Raw genomic sequence first — 15,393 nt, 5'->3', positions numbered from 1 at the left:
TGAACATGGCAAAGAGCCATTCCGGTTTTGCTTTTCTGTCCTCCTGCTATGGTCCCTTTCTTCAATGGGATTAAGAAATGGTCCTGGTACTTTCTAGGTTAAAAATTTTGTGCAGATGAACTTGGTGAAAGACAACAGCAGTGTTCTGATACCTGCAGTACTGGCATCACGAAGGCAATTCTCCATTCAAGGAAGATGAAAGAAATTAGGAAGAGTTATGACAGTCAGGGTCAAGCTGAGCTTCCAGATGAATCCTTTGCAGGAATGAGTCCTACTCAGAAAGGTATGAAGTTTATTTTTCGAAAGCTACATCTTTCTGTTGTTTTGTTTTGTTTTCACGCTGGATAATGTGACCTATCATCTATCAGTATAAATACTGACAAGGAGGGCCAGCAGTTCACAGTTCTCCAGAATAATGTTTTGCAGAGACCCTAACCTCATTCTTATTAGAGAAAATGCCACTGGGACAGTTCAGCTTCAGACACGAATGTGTGGACCTTCCCAAGTCCAAATTTACCTCTGATGAAAAACCATATGGACTTCTGACAGCAGAAGTCTATACTCTGCTTTGAGAAAACTGCCCCATTCGGGTTTAAAGAGTTTTGTTAAGATCCAAGATGTAATTTATTCCTTGACACACAGCTACAGTAAATCTGGTCTGCTCTTGCAGACCAAGGTCCAGTTGTCCTTTCTGTCACTCACTAATCCCAGATGTACTGACAATCCTAACTTCTGCTGGAGTTAAAGGCTGCTGGAGGTTCTCCAAATCCCCCAAACCAGCCTTTCTTGACTAAATGAACTGAGAAGCTCTGGGCTGAGTGGAGTCCATGGTACTTTCAGGAAGAAAGAAATTGGAGCAGAAGGACCTTGCTGGCTTTCAGATCTGCTCTCTGCGTCACTACAGGGCATAGAAATGCAGTGCTCAGCACAGCAGCCTGTGGATCAAACCTTCCCTGTCATCTGCAGCGGGACTCTCTTGATACCAGTCAGCTGAGTCAATTGTGTTTGGTTCTGTTTGAATTTCTGCCAGTTAGAAGATGCTTGGTGTTTGGGAGTTGTTTTGATGTGCCACATTTTCTGTAGCTCGCAGTACTGGGACTGCACCAGAAAAGCTCAAGGCAGCCTAAGACTGTGCTGTCACAGTCCTACCCTCTTCAAACATGGCCATGCGATGAGCTAACCAAAACAGCAGATCGAGTTAAAAATCAATGACTTCTTTCTGCAGGACTAGTTTTCAGCCAGAGAAGCTCCCTGAGCAGCCACATCAGCACTGGCACGAGAAAGAGAATAGAAATGTGTGATCAGGCATGGGAAAGAAGATGGGATGGTGTCAGCTGCTAGCCTGGCTGAAGCTGTTGGGGGAAGGCACTGGAAGTGAGACAAATTGTTCCTGTGTCATTGGCAGACATCAAATTTCATTATCCTGGTGTGGGGAAGCAGCTAAACTGAGAATCATCAGTGAGAAGATGGTTCCTCACTGCTCTGCTGAAACCAACAGAACCTGCGCCTGGATAGGGCATGCGCATTCCTGATGGCACTACCAGAGCCATCATGTGGCCACAAGGCTTTTTATCTCTGAGAAAAATGAAAAATCCAAACACATGATGCCACCCTCAGAAATATCTTGCTATAGTTCATTAAGGTTATACATAGGGAATAATTCCAGTTGACTCCAGTTTGTCATGTTTTTCAGCTTGAGGCAGTTCACGTTGACAGGTTTCTTTGGAGCAACACTAGATTACAAACACATTTCTGAAACGTGGCCAGGGAGCTGTACTCTTTAAATAGAATATAACATACCTCTTGGGAAAGTGAGACAAGCCAAGTGCCACTCTTCTGACTGTGCCATGCTTAGGTGTGCTGTGCAGCTGAATTGAGCATAGGTTACACATCTGTTTTCAAGTGGCTGTCTCGGCACGTCTTGGGAAAATGTTGTACAGAATCTTGCAGAAGAAACTGGACGAGGATGCTGCACCAGAAGGCTTTTGTAATCGTAACAACCATACATATAATTTTCCAGTGAGGAAATCACCAGTCAGGGTATGACCTGTCTCAGCTGAGGATGATGCTGCTTTGGTGCAAAGGTGAGGCCCATGCTCTGCTGCTTTTTCTCATGAGGTGCTCAGGCAAACCAGATTGTGCACTCCTGAATCAAGAGACTCTCGACTCTCTCCAACAGCCTTTGCCGTTCCGGTGGTGCACACAGCATATGAGCTCCCTCGTGTGGATCTCCTAAGAGGCACCAGGGAAGGGCCAAGCAAGTACAGCTCAGGAACAGCTCTGCTGGGAGGAGGAACTCCCACACCCTCCCCAGGTGTGGGGAAGGCGATCCCATCTCTGCTCGGCTCAGAGAGAAGAGACACGCTGCTGTCTAGACAATGGAATTAAGTTTAAGCAATATGCAAACTAATTTCAAATTTTTAAATATCTGAGGAACAAAGAGAAGTTTTTTCCTAATCCTTTCTACCTTTCAATCTTTTTTTTTTTTTTTTTTTTTTTTTTTTAGGAATCTGAGGAAATGCTTCACAAAATCCACTTGTGTTAATTTAAAAAAGTTTCATGACGTCTTAAGGTATCCAGTTAAACAGTCAAAAATCAGGAAATACCAGGGAATAATGCTGTATGTACAGACTTAACTCTGTCTCTGTTTTTACAGGACATTAAAACCTCATTAAGCACATGAGCCCATACTAATTCTCATGTATGAGACATAACATCATGCAGGTTCTTTTGTAAATGTGACTCTTACACAACCAGAGAACTAGTGCTGAAGTCCTGCAGGTTTCCTCAGAGTGAATGGCTGTTGCAAACATTGAGTAGTCTGAAAATCTGGCCCATTAAGTCAACTGGACACGTTAATACGCAGATACACAGTAAACCACACAGTTGCAAGCTGTGCAGTACAAGACATGCAGAGGTCTAGGGAAAATATGCTTGCACATGAAGGCCAACTACCTTAATGTAATAGTTTGTTGCTGTAACCTTTCAGTTGTATTTAACAAACTGAGATGCATATGAATTAGGGGTGGCAGAAACTGGAATGCCACAACTTGCTGATCACAAGACTCATTAGAAATTTTTTGGGGGGTAATATGTATGGAAAAAACTCTCAAGCCCAAGCAATGCTGTTCATATGCAAATATCCACAAAAGTTTTCAAATGCAGATTTTTAAAGTAGTATAAATCTGTTTTCAGAAAAATTATAATTTATCTGTAGGATATTACCATACTTCTGAAGAACAGGTGAACAACGCACCTCAGTTAGAAGGTACATTTTCCATGATATACTGAAAGATACGTTTAGTTAATGGTTGAGTTTTCAACATGCAGTTTGTACAAATTTTAATCCAAGGCTTTTTTTTTTTCAAAGAAATGTCTTCAAACATTTTCTCTTGAGAGTGGTCAGTAGCTCATCTTGTGCTTGCCAGAAATATAACTTAGACTTTACCACAGGAACTAATTTAAGTATACCATTACTAAATCTGGTTTATCTGGAAGTCTATAATCAGAGATAAAAAGCAAGCTTCACCTAAACATCTCTGCTGCTTGATAAATTGTCAGAGTAGATGCTTATGCATTTAAACTGTCCTGTGAATGTGGCTGAGGTAGCAAAACCACATTTGTTGGTCAAGGCAAAATGTGGTGTGTGAAACAGTGTTGCAAGCTCTCATAAACGAGTATCAGTTCAAGAAATTCTGCTCAGGTTATAAGAAAAGCTCCAGCCCTCCTTTCTATGTCTCACCACACTTAGGGAAGCCCCTGTGGACTGGCTGCTTCCCCCATCTTCCCCTCTCCTGGGTGAAATAACCAGTCACAGCACAAGCAGGAGACTGGCACAGCTCTCTCCTCAGAGCAGAGAGGGTTAGTTTGGGGATCCTCTTCTGTTTTGGTGGGGAGTGGTTACAAAGGAATAAGAGAGAATTTCATAATACCACTTTCACCAAAGGGCAATGGCCATCCTTTCTTTCCATCTCTCACAAAACTGGCTTTCTGCTTCCCACTCTTCATGAGGCCTCTGGCCTGGGGAAGTGAAGAAATCCTGAAGAACCTGGGTACGCTCCATCACCTGCTCTAAATCAACATGAGGTAAAGATCTTACTGCAGTTATCTCAATCTTTGCAGACAGGAACAAGACACATACAAACCTTGAAGCAGAAGTTTCTGTTGCAGTTACTGGGGTTGGGGAGAGATGGAGAAACAAAGATTTCATGAGAACTTGCAGAGGCTGTGAGCTCTACACCTCAAGATAACCATTCCTCCTGCCAGCAAATGTTCAGATTTCCTTTTAAATATTTCCCCATTAATTTAATTGAATTAACTTACACTGGTTGTATTTTACAGGATGAGAAAACCTTACTTTTGGATGGATAAAAGGTCTTATATAAATAAGTTAAATACTTAGGAATATTGTAAATCTTGTAATTCTACTGTTAGGTTTCAATTAATTGCTGTCTAAACAAATCATAGTAACAATGGCACCATGACAGCAATTATATAAATTATCAAGTTTACTTGACTGCAAATGTTTGGCAGGACAATTAAAAAGGTTTCATTAACTAAACAGGGTATTCACACTGACACAATTCAAATGTGAACTCCTTCAGTGGGCAGGACAAGGCGCAGACTTTGTCCCATCCAAGGAAAACTACCGTTATGTCAAGTGAAAATGTGAAACCCAAGTGGTTCTTCATGTGATGAAGGCCTCTAATTTCTGTCTGTAAGGGACAGTACAGGCTTCTCCACACCGTAGCTAATACCAACAGGTCACAGGTCTGACTGGAGAGGAGCAACATGTTGGGTCATAAGCTTTCAGCTATGCTTCTTTGACAATACAGAAATCTTATCATCCCTGGGCAATCTGAATAGATGTTCCTATGCAGAACTGAAAGGAAGGAGATAAAATAAACCTCAGCACAAACGAAAAAGATAAATCAACCAAGGTAATAGTCAACATGCCCTGCTAGTAAATTATTTCCCGACTCTTAATATGGCTATGCATTTCATCTGTTTCTTGTGATTACAGACCCAGGTAACTGTATTTTGCCTCTCCCTCCTCTCTGGTAGATGGCGGTGTGTTCTGCTGTGCAACCTGCCTGTTCTCCCTGAAGGTCACTGTCTGGAAGACTGCAGGCACATAGCTGCTTGCAGCTATTTGATGTATCTGTGGCTTCACAAGGAAAAAACTGTTTCAACCTGGTCACTCAAATGGACTCTGTTTTAACAGTTCAATTTATTTCCCAGAACCTCTGCAAGAAAGAGAACTGGCTAAGGCTCAAACTTGGAAAAATGAAAGCAGTGTTTACTGCAGTTTAAAAGGAACAGGCTGAAGTTGGTACTTGTACTCCTTACTGAAGGTGTTCAGTGGACTTGATTATTTGCTTATGTGGCTTTCAGTCTCAGATTCCCACTGACTATATCAATATTCACAGATTTGCAAGTTGAGAGCAAGTAGAAAACATTGCAGGGAGAGCCTGTCTTCTCCTGCTCATCAACAAGTTGTGATCTCTCCATGTCTTCCTCATGTTCTCAGAAAAAAATAGGTTCATAATCGCAGTACTGAAAGCTCTGAACTCATTCTGTGATCATCAGGATGGTCCAAGAGCCTGCCCTCTCCTTCGCTGGCCAGGCATCGTTGTGAAGGCTGGCTCCACTGCTCTTGCTACTGGTTTCTGTGCTTCAGTGCTCAAAGCTGGTGACAGGTCTTCTCATTAGCGGGCTGCTGTTTGGGGAGTTTGTTTTCCCTGGTGATGGGCCAAAACCTGAGGCTGGGTGATTGCCAGCTTTGATGTCAGGCATATTTATTTCCTTTAGGATTGGTTGGGTTTAGCTAGCCGTTTATCCAGGCTAAGGGGCAACTTCAGAGGATTTGTGGAACCAGCTCTGAAAGCGGTGTTTGGTCTCTAAGTTATTTATTGAAGTATTTGGCAGTGATGGCAGCAAGTGCTGAAGCAGCTGGAAGGTAATTGCCCACTTTTCCTTGTATGGCCAAACATGCTGGATTCCACCAGTTGGTTGCAAAACAAAGCAAACTTTCATATTAGATGCAAAACAGCCAGGGGTTTTGTTGTTGTTTGGCTGAAAAAAATCCACCCCAAATCTTTGTGAGCTTTTACTAAGGCATTTCTATTCCGCACGTGCCTCTTCTCCAAGTCAGACAGACTTGCCAAGTAACTCCTCCTCAGCATTTTTGTGCAGCTAAGTGGTCTTTCTGAACGGACTATGAATCCACATACTATGGTGGATTTCAGGTATAGCTGGATAAAGTTTTCTCATTGCCTCTGTACAACAGTATCACTGTCTTTGCTTTATTTATATTACTTTTTCTGAGGCAGATTTTGGTTTGCTGCTTCATTGTGATTGCACAAGCCAGTCTCAGTTTTGTGTTCCTGCCTGGCTCATTTTGTGTTAATGGCTGGGTGGGAGGATGACAGGAGAGCAGTGGATTTTGTTTACCTTGACTTTAGTAAGGCTTTCAGCACTGTCTCCCACAACACCCCCACAGAACAAGTGAGGAAGTGGAAATTACGTGAGACAGACTGCTGCACTGCCAGGCTCCGTAGGTTAGTAGCAGCACCACGAAGTCCAGTTAGAGGCCAGTCCCTAGTGGTGTACTTCAGGGGTTGATACTAGGTCTCATACTGTTTAACATCTTCATTAACGACCTGGACATTGTGACAGGGTGCACCCTCAGCAAGTCTGCAGCTGACCCAAGACCGTGAGGAGTGGCTGATACACCACAAGGTTGTGCTGCCATCCAGAGGGACCTTGACAGGCTGGAGGAATGGGCTGACAGGAACCTCATGAAGTTCAACAAGGGTAAGTGCAAAGTCCTTCACCTGGGGAGGAACAATCCCATGCACCAGCACATGCTGGGGCCAAGCAGCTGCAAAACAGCTTGACAGAAAAGTACATGAGGGTCCTGGTGGACACCAAGTTGACCATGAGCAATGTGCCCTTGTGGCAAAGGCGGCCAACAGCCTCTTGGGCTGCATCAGGCAGAGCAGTGCCAGCAGGTCGAGGGAGGTGATCCTTCCCCTCTGCTCAGCACTGGTGAGACACACCTGGAGTGCTGGGTCCAGTCCTGGGCTCCCCAGTACAAGAGAGACATGGACATACTGGAGTCAGTCCAGGGAAAGGGACATGATGGGATGGGAACGTGCCTCATAGAAGTCTGAGGATATGTTGTGTTTTTCCCCATTTAGCTCTTTCTTCTATGAAGTACGTGTAAGGAAAGAGGCAAATCTTCTGCAGGTTCTTCTACAGGCTGACAGGTCTCATTAGAGCCTGGGAGGACCAGTGATGCAGGCAGAAGCCCTGTAGGACTGTCAGTGCACGCACATCATCTGCCAGGGTGCTACCCAAGGGGAAAACACATCTGATCTCAATGCATACATACTCATTGGGCAGGACTTCTGTTACTTTATACAATTAGCTCAGCTCAAAGTGTCACAGATAGCCCAGGTGCTTTTAGTACATGGATCTCTACTTTATTTTGTATAAGAACAGCCAGTCTTTCATTACATTAATATGTACATTATTACATATATTTTATTACAATCACAATTTAGTACAATTAAGATTTTAAAATGTCAGTCTCCACAAAACAAACAGCAGGGAAAAAATGAAAACTTAACTGTGCATTCAACAACCCATTCAAAATGTGATTGATTTTGTGTTTCTTCCATTTACAATTTTTAAAAAAGCCATTTATGTAACAAAATACCAATAAAGCAATCTTCTACCTTTACTGAAACATACACCTGCAGCAACAGACATCTACTACATTTTATATAATTCACTGCCAAGAACACTATGTGCTTTGTTATGGCAAGACTAAGTATTGCAATGCAACTGTCCGTTCTTTGCTGTGCATTTTGCTGTGAATTTTGGGTGACTGCAACAACTTTCCAACATGCCTGGGCTACAGTCTGGTGAACAAATAAACAGTTAAAAAGCAAACAAGCAAACAAAAAACCCCAGCAAAACAAAAAAATCCAACATGGTTGAACAGCAGAATAAAAGAGACTAATGGAAGTAAAGTAGCATCTTTCAAAAGGTAGAATTTGTACACAAAAAGGAAACTAGAAGAACAAATCCTGTCAAGCCAAGTGTAAAGCCACAGGGAGGCGAAACAAAAAAAGGTCTGAGATGCATTTTCTTGAAAGCTTTAAAAATACTAATCAGAAACTCATTGCTCTGAGATAAGGTATACAATACTTAAAATTCTGTTCAACATGATGCAAGCAGCTACTACATATCACTGCTTTGAAAACTCTGGGTCATACTATATTCTTTACATACATGCATGCCCTAGGAAGAGCGTGGTTTTCTTACACTTGTTTTGGTTAGAAGCAAGTAATTCATACTCGTAGCTACCTTGAAAAACCCCCTGACTTCAGCACCCTGAAAAACCTCTTTGGAAAGCATGATACCAACAAAAGAAGCTAAATAAATCTGAAATTCTTCCAGTTAGTTCTCATTATGGTTAGTTCTTACTTTTTACTCCATGGCATTACAACTTTAGACCACTACAAACATACTTGGGGAACTGTCTGTAAAAAAGAGGTGATGCTGACAGAAAACATTTTCGCTTCCACAAAGAAGAGGAAAGCAAGACAGCCTGGATTTTATATTTCAGAAAAACTACTAGTAACATGGGGAGAGAAATCCATATATTTTCACAAAATATAGTCTTGAAGCTTGGAGTGTCCTGTTAGTTTCAGTGGTTTTCAACAGTTATGTTGTACAATGCAGCTACTACTGTAAAAGTAGTGAAAGTATTTTATTACTTAAGGGGTTTTTTTGGTTAAAAACTTATTAGAATATTTATAGAAAGGATAAACAATGAAAATCTTGAAGAATGGTTTATTTAGTGCAGCTTTACACTGCTGTGTAAAAAGAGTAATTGTGTAGTTTACACACATACCGTGTAAATTACTATGGAAACCAGATGTAGCTTACACTACAAGGTGCCTTGTAACTCATCTCTGCTAAGCAATAAATCCCCCCCTTTTCTTCTTGGCAAAACTTTGAGAAACTTTACTGCTGTTTTCTATCAGCAGATACAACAGATGGCTGGCACATGCCTGCTTTACTAAGAAAGTGGGATCTCTACAGCATTACTTTGATCCCTGGTGGCATGTCTACAACACTGAGACGCAAAATACCACAGCTGAGCAGAATCTAAATATTAAAGGTTTGGAGCTGTGCTCTCAATATGAGAACCCCCTGTCTAAAAATCATGCTCACAGTATGTAAACATCTTCACATTCCACATGGAAATTTTGGTACAGAGGCTAGAAAACGAAGTTTTTCCTCTGTTTGGTGACATGAAACCGCAGTGAAAGTACTACTGTAAATCCCGAGAGTGTGAGTTTACACGACTGCCTTGACCAAACTTCCAGAACAGCCATATTTTTATTGGAAAAAAAACCTAAATTGTGCATATGACACATTTTTTTAATCTGAAAAGCATCACTGTAACAACTGGGTATGAATAAGATGTTTACAAAAAGTTCAGCAGTCTCTTTGAAGGAAAGTTTCCTTTGAAGAATTACATGTTTTGAAATTCACTGGGTTTTGTTTCCTTTCAGTTTATCAGGGAAATAGTGATATTTGAATGCAGCATCCTATTGCACCAATAATGCCTTAAAATTGGCAGTCTGTAAGCTTTCCTTTGAGCATGGAAACAAAACTTCTCCTGGCATAGCTGAATATTCCATTTCATCTTCATGGTCAGGCTATATCTCAGTGATATAAGGTAATTCTAGAGAAATCAGTTGAGCTATTTGGGGCTGATGGTCACATTGCTGAGATCAGAACTAGCCTCCAGGAGCTGCAATTATGTACCATTCCTAAGCTCCACTTTAGAATATAGAAATGACGCTATAAAATGCACCGATTACATATATTCCCTCTTCTTAAGTGGTGGGCATCTTTTTGCTTTACTTAAGGTTACCAATAAGTCTTTGATCAGGAGTAATCCAGCCTTTCCAGCAGGGACAGGTCCAATTGCCTCTTTCAGGGGCTCTGAGGACTACATGCTGGGATGCCCCCTTATCTCCTAACACTTGTGCTCTTGTGGCCAGAAGCACTCCCAGACCAAAGACCTTTCCCCAGCACTTGATCCCCTTGTACACACATGCGTATCTCCTGTCACAGAGCAGAACCACCACTGTCATATCACAAAACGGCATGCATCCAGCAGCACAAGGCTGGATATATCTTCAGCACTCAATATACATGAGGTATCCATGCACCATGAGATCCCCTTGTGCTCTACATGCATCCTCCAGTCCCATGGGCCACGTCCCATTCATGCACCAGCAGAGGACTGAGTATTCAGGTGTTACATCATGGGCACACATATAACTGTGCAACAGGAGAGGAGCTGCGGGGTACTCACAACAGTTGGGAGTAGGAAGCAAGCTGCTACAATAATTCATCTGACCCCAAATATTTCTCCCATATCCGAAAAGAAGAAGGTAGCCTGGGTGTGTTGTGGCCCAGACTGATTGTTTCTGTGGATCAGACCAGAGACTGCTACAGACAAAAATTCCAAGTTGCTCTTTGGTTTCTTTTTTCATCTCTCATCTATTAAATCAACCTGGATGCTGCTCTGTCACTGACCACTTTCTTCCTGTGTGTTTTTTTTAAATATGGTTCTCTCCCACCACTACTCACTCACATGTGAATTTAATTTTATTGCTGTCAGAAGTCCCACTGAAAGTTAGGCATACATATTGGTTTGTATGGATTTGGAACTTAAATACCTGTCATAAATTCCTAAAAACTGTAGAGATGATGTTATCACTGCAATCTTTGGTACTTTCCACTGGTGGACACAGTGAAACATGCTTAGTTAACATAATAGGGTCTACTGCCCTCTCATTGAGAAGTCTTTAAGTGCAGTCTTCCCCAGAGGATGAGACTCCCAGAAGTTGTTACTCTTTCTTTTGTAAAAACCATACAGAGTAAGAGCAAGAAGCACACCAGTAAGCTCTAGTGGTTACACACATGCCTTCCATATGCTATATATTAACACCAATATTTGCTTTTTTAAACCTTTCAAATCAAGGAGCAATCTTTGTAATTACTGATTTACCCAGATTACATTTTTTCTAAAGAGGGCATAACATCTGTAATCTTACGTTTAAATTCATAGGTAAAAACGTAAAGTGCATAAAAATGTAACAATCCCCTTCTGCAGTACTCTAGCCTTCTCGTAACTGCTGGCTCATCCTGACTTCACCAGAAAAACCCTGTATTCTGCATCTTCAGACCCTTAAATTTTGGGCTTCCCCTAATATTTCCTAATTAATTAATTAGAAGTGATGAACTAAGGACTAAAAGCAACTAGAGCTTTTCTTTGGTTAATGTTTTCTAGTGAAAATGGCTTTAATTGTTTGTTTACCATACAAAATCTTTTCCACAGAAAATGTATCCAGGGCACAAAGGCCACTGTATGAGAAACTAACATCTAAATGTAGCGGATTTTTACCACTTCAGTTGACACAGAATACAGATATAGTCCAGTCCTTCAAATATTGCTTTCAAGAGACATTTTTGCATAGAATATGGACATATGCCCCAGTGCAGGACTGAGAAGTATTGCCACTCCCCAGGCTGGATTATTTACTCATCTACAAGTTGGATCATTATTTATCCCAGGAGCAGGTAGATGGGATCTACCCACAGGATATTTTTACCCACTTTCCAGAGGTGTAAACAGGGAGGCAAGGTGCATATTGAGGAGAGACTTAGCCCTACTCTGTTGGAGATCCCAGGTGTGGTGGGTTGACCTTGGCTGGCTGCCAGACACCCACCCAGCTGCAATCTCACTCCTCCATCTTGTTGATAGGAGGGCTAGGAATCATGTAATGACATAGACAGGATCTCCTATACCTACTCAGAAGTCCGATACCTGTAGACCAAAAAAAGGTCTAGCTACTGCTAGAGGCTGTGGCATATACTATGGACAGGCCCCAAAACCTTAGAGCCCTAGAGAAACATCTTCAACTTCCAAGTGGGGTACAAGGTTAAGAGGTCTTATATATAAGGCACAAGATACAAGACTTGCAGAAGAAATTATTTCAGTTTTACCAAACAGTACAGTTTAACCAAACTGTACGCTAGTTAACAGTTGTTTTACAGAAAGAAGTCTCATACTTCAATATCTTGAGTACTAGTTTCCATTTCTTTTCCTTTTTTTCTTGCTTCTCTTCTCCCCTTTCCTCTTCTTTTCTCTTCTCTCCTCCCCTCCCCTTCCCTCCCTTCTCCTTCCCTGACTTAGGAAACTCCCAGAAAGAAGTATTCTGCCAGAATAAAGGTAGCAAGTATTTAGTACTTTCCTGGACAGGTCAATGGAAATGTCGAAGAAATGTATACTTAAAACCAAAACAGAACAATGAAAAAAACTGTTAAAATTTACTCATTTCTTCCCCTCCTAAAATACTGGAACTTCTGGAGAAACTGTGTTCTTTTGCTACAAATAACTTCTATCCTACTCCTCTTTGCAAAACTACTGTGGGCAATGATGTTGTTGCCCTACATAGGCTACAAAAGAAATACTCATGTTTTTTTCCTGTCCCTTCTCATCATGTAAAGGGCTGGGTGGCATAGGGACAGTAAGTGCCCTAGTTTCAAGAGAGGATAACAAGAACTGTGTGTAACCGGCAGCTGTACTCAGACACCTCTAAGGGATGTAAAACCCAGCAGGACTGTTTGTGATACCAAAAAGTAGACATTTTCTCTAGGATGCTATGTTTGCTTTTCCCCAACTCCTAAAACACCATGAGATTGAAACTCCTTCCTTAGCTTAGGCTACTGGTTGAAATCCTGCTCCTCATCTGCAGTGTAAGTATCTAAATATCTACAACCAGAAGACCAGGGTGCCAGTGTTTATATTGACTAGACACACAGATGAACTTGTAAGGAGTAGCTAGATGAGATTATAAAATCTGCAAATGCAGAGTGTCTCAGTTGTGTCTCAGTCAAACACTTGTTTGATCCATAAATATATGAAAGCTAACTGTTCTAGGAATAGTCTGATGATGTTACTTTAGCCATTTAGGTATTTTACTTACTAACTACGTTTTGTCTAACAGGAATTCAGTAATTCAGCAAAGAGGAGGAGGAATAATGGGTTAAACAGCTTTACTGCTTCTCAGAAGGGATTTCACTCTGCAAGTTGCATCAAGGGGAATACTTGTCTATGCTGTCCTTAAGCCTGAGGCTTTTTGCACTGAAATCTGTGTTACAATCATCTTTTTCTAATGAGCTACCTGTAGGCAGCAAAGGAGGTAGAAGAGAGCACAAGAAAGAAGGGCAAGAAAAGAAGGACAGGGTTCAGTCTAACATCTCAATCCTCCTTTCCAGAAAGAGGTAGTGTTATCATGGATAGCAGCTGAAGCTGGCAGATAAATGGAACAAGAAATATATAGTCCCCAAACACCTTAATTATTTCTAGGTATTTGAATGCCAACCCTTGGCGTACAAAGTTGTTTTCTCTGTAAAACTGGACTGGAACGTCAAAGACCTCAAGCAAGTCACTTTGTGAGTAAGTTTTGTCTCTCCACATTCCCCCCCCCCCCCCTCTCTAAAAGAGGAGGTGAAGTGTTTCCTGAACTCAAAGGCTTTGTGAGGACAGCAAAAAATTACAAGGGCCCCAGACAACACCTCAAAGCCAAACAAGTCCTGTAGTTAGAGTATTTTAAAACAACTAAAACCGCAAGCAAATTTGTGAAGCTGCAATTAGCTGAATTATACAAGCAATTTTCACTGCATATTTCAAGGTAAATATTGTTTCATCTTCAGCAGGCTCTTTATTGTATAAAGTCAGTGTTCAGCCTTGTAAAAACGAATTAAAGTTATCCATCAGTTTTATGTTAAAACTGTTTTTTCCTGTACCCATGATAACATATGCTATCATGTGTCAGCGTTATGCAAATTTAACATATGTTGTCAGTGTGTCAAATCATGCATATGTTTCTGCATGAAAATGTCACACATTCTTATCTTTTCAGCAAAAGAATCCAAAGGATTCAATGCACTGCAGATTTACGTGTTTTTGCAGTTAAACTTGGTAAAATTAAGTCTACAGGAGAGAACTCTTATTTACCAGAAGTACAAATTAAGCGTGCACTTTTAGTAAATACAGATCAATGAACAACCTGTAGTATACGTCCATAAGCTAAGGAAAGTTGAAAGAAAACTGCCTCCACACAACTACTGTCAGGTAAAATGTAATTAAAAGTAAAGGCACGGGGTGTCTTCCTGGTGAGCTCTGGCGGGCTGCTCACGCCTCGCCAGCCTCCCGGTTTCTCCGGTGCCCGCGACACCCGCGGGCTCTCCCACGCACTTCGCAACCCCAGACACACTTTCCCGGCGACCTGGCCGCGTTCCTCCCTGCGCCCCAAGCTCCCCCCGCCCTCCCAGCGCCCTCTGCCTCCCTCTGCCTCCCCTGCCCGCGCCCCGGGACCCGGCACCCCGCCGGGCGCTGCCCACGCGTGTCCGGCGAGGGGCACGACGGCAGGCGACCCACGCCCAGGGCCGCCCCGGCACGCCTGGAAGAGGGTTTCCTCGACTATTCCAAAGCCAAGCCACCTGCCCGGGTCCGAAGAGCCGCCCCTCGTGTCGCCGCACCTACCCGTCCCGTTGCCTGCCAGGTGAAGTTCACGGCGTGGATACCGACGGGGATGGCGGGCATCCTCTGCTGGGCTTTCCTGAAGTCGTGGGTGAACGGGGCCATCTTCCCCTCGGACACGATCAGAATATCCTCCTCGAAGCCTGCGAAAGGCAAAGGGGCGCGATGGGCGGCAGCCCCGCCAGGCCGGGCCCCGCTCGGCCGCGCGCTGACGCCCGCCGCTCGGCCGCCGCCGCCGGCCCGGGGGAGCGGTCCCGCTTACCGATGAGGACCCGCGCTTGCCGGGCGCCGATCCACATGTAGAGCGTGTCGGGCTGCCGCGGCGCGGCCCGCAGGCTGCAGAGGCTGAGGGCGGCGCAGAGCAGCGCGACGCGCAGCCGCCCCGCCGGGACCGGGACCGGGGCCGGGGCCATGCTCCGCGCACCGCGCACCGCTCGCCGGCTGCCGCTGCCGAGCCTGCCCTCTGCCGCGGGGCGGCCCCGGCGGCGGCGGGAGGGGGGCGCGGGGCGGGGCGGGCACGGGGGCGGGCGGCGAGCCGCGGGGTGCTCGCAACCCCCTTCCTGCGGGCGGGCTCCTTCCCCCGCCGCCCGGCCGTCAGCGATCCGCCTCGGCGCCGGCGAGCGCCGGGACGCGCTGCGTGACCCGCGGCTCCTCCGGCGCGGGGGACGGGACACGGGGTCCCCGTGGCCGCCACATGCTGCGCACGAGGTGCCGCCCGTGTCCGTCCGCCCGTCCGTGTGCGCACCCCC

At 43.9% G+C, this 15,393-nt stretch overlaps 1 protein-coding gene across 1 annotated transcript in view; it reads right to left on the bottom strand.

The window, feature by feature from the left end:
* WIF1 (Wnt inhibitory factor 1) overlaps nucleotides 1-15,093 on the bottom strand; it is a 47,205-nt gene extending 32,112 nt beyond the window's left edge. Inside the window, exons 1-2 of the mRNA XM_074901531.1 lie at nucleotides 14,907-15,093; nucleotides 14,648-14,787 (exon numbers count right to left, since the gene is read on the bottom strand). Of these exons, the coding sequence (XP_074757632.1) occupies nucleotides 14,648-14,787; nucleotides 14,907-15,057 (291 nt within the window). The 5' untranslated portion in view covers nucleotides 15,058-15,093. The remainder of the gene's footprint in view (nucleotides 1-14,647; nucleotides 14,788-14,906) is intronic.
* Between the last annotated feature and the right edge of the window lie 300 nt (nucleotides 15,094-15,393).

This window comes from Athene noctua, chromosome 3 (assembly GCF_965140245.1).
Source record: "Athene noctua chromosome 3, bAthNoc1.hap1.1, whole genome shotgun sequence".
NCBI classification, from domain to species: Eukaryota; Metazoa; Chordata; class Aves; order Strigiformes; family Strigidae; genus Athene; species Athene noctua.
This window is presented reverse-complemented; position numbering and strand designations above follow the sequence as displayed.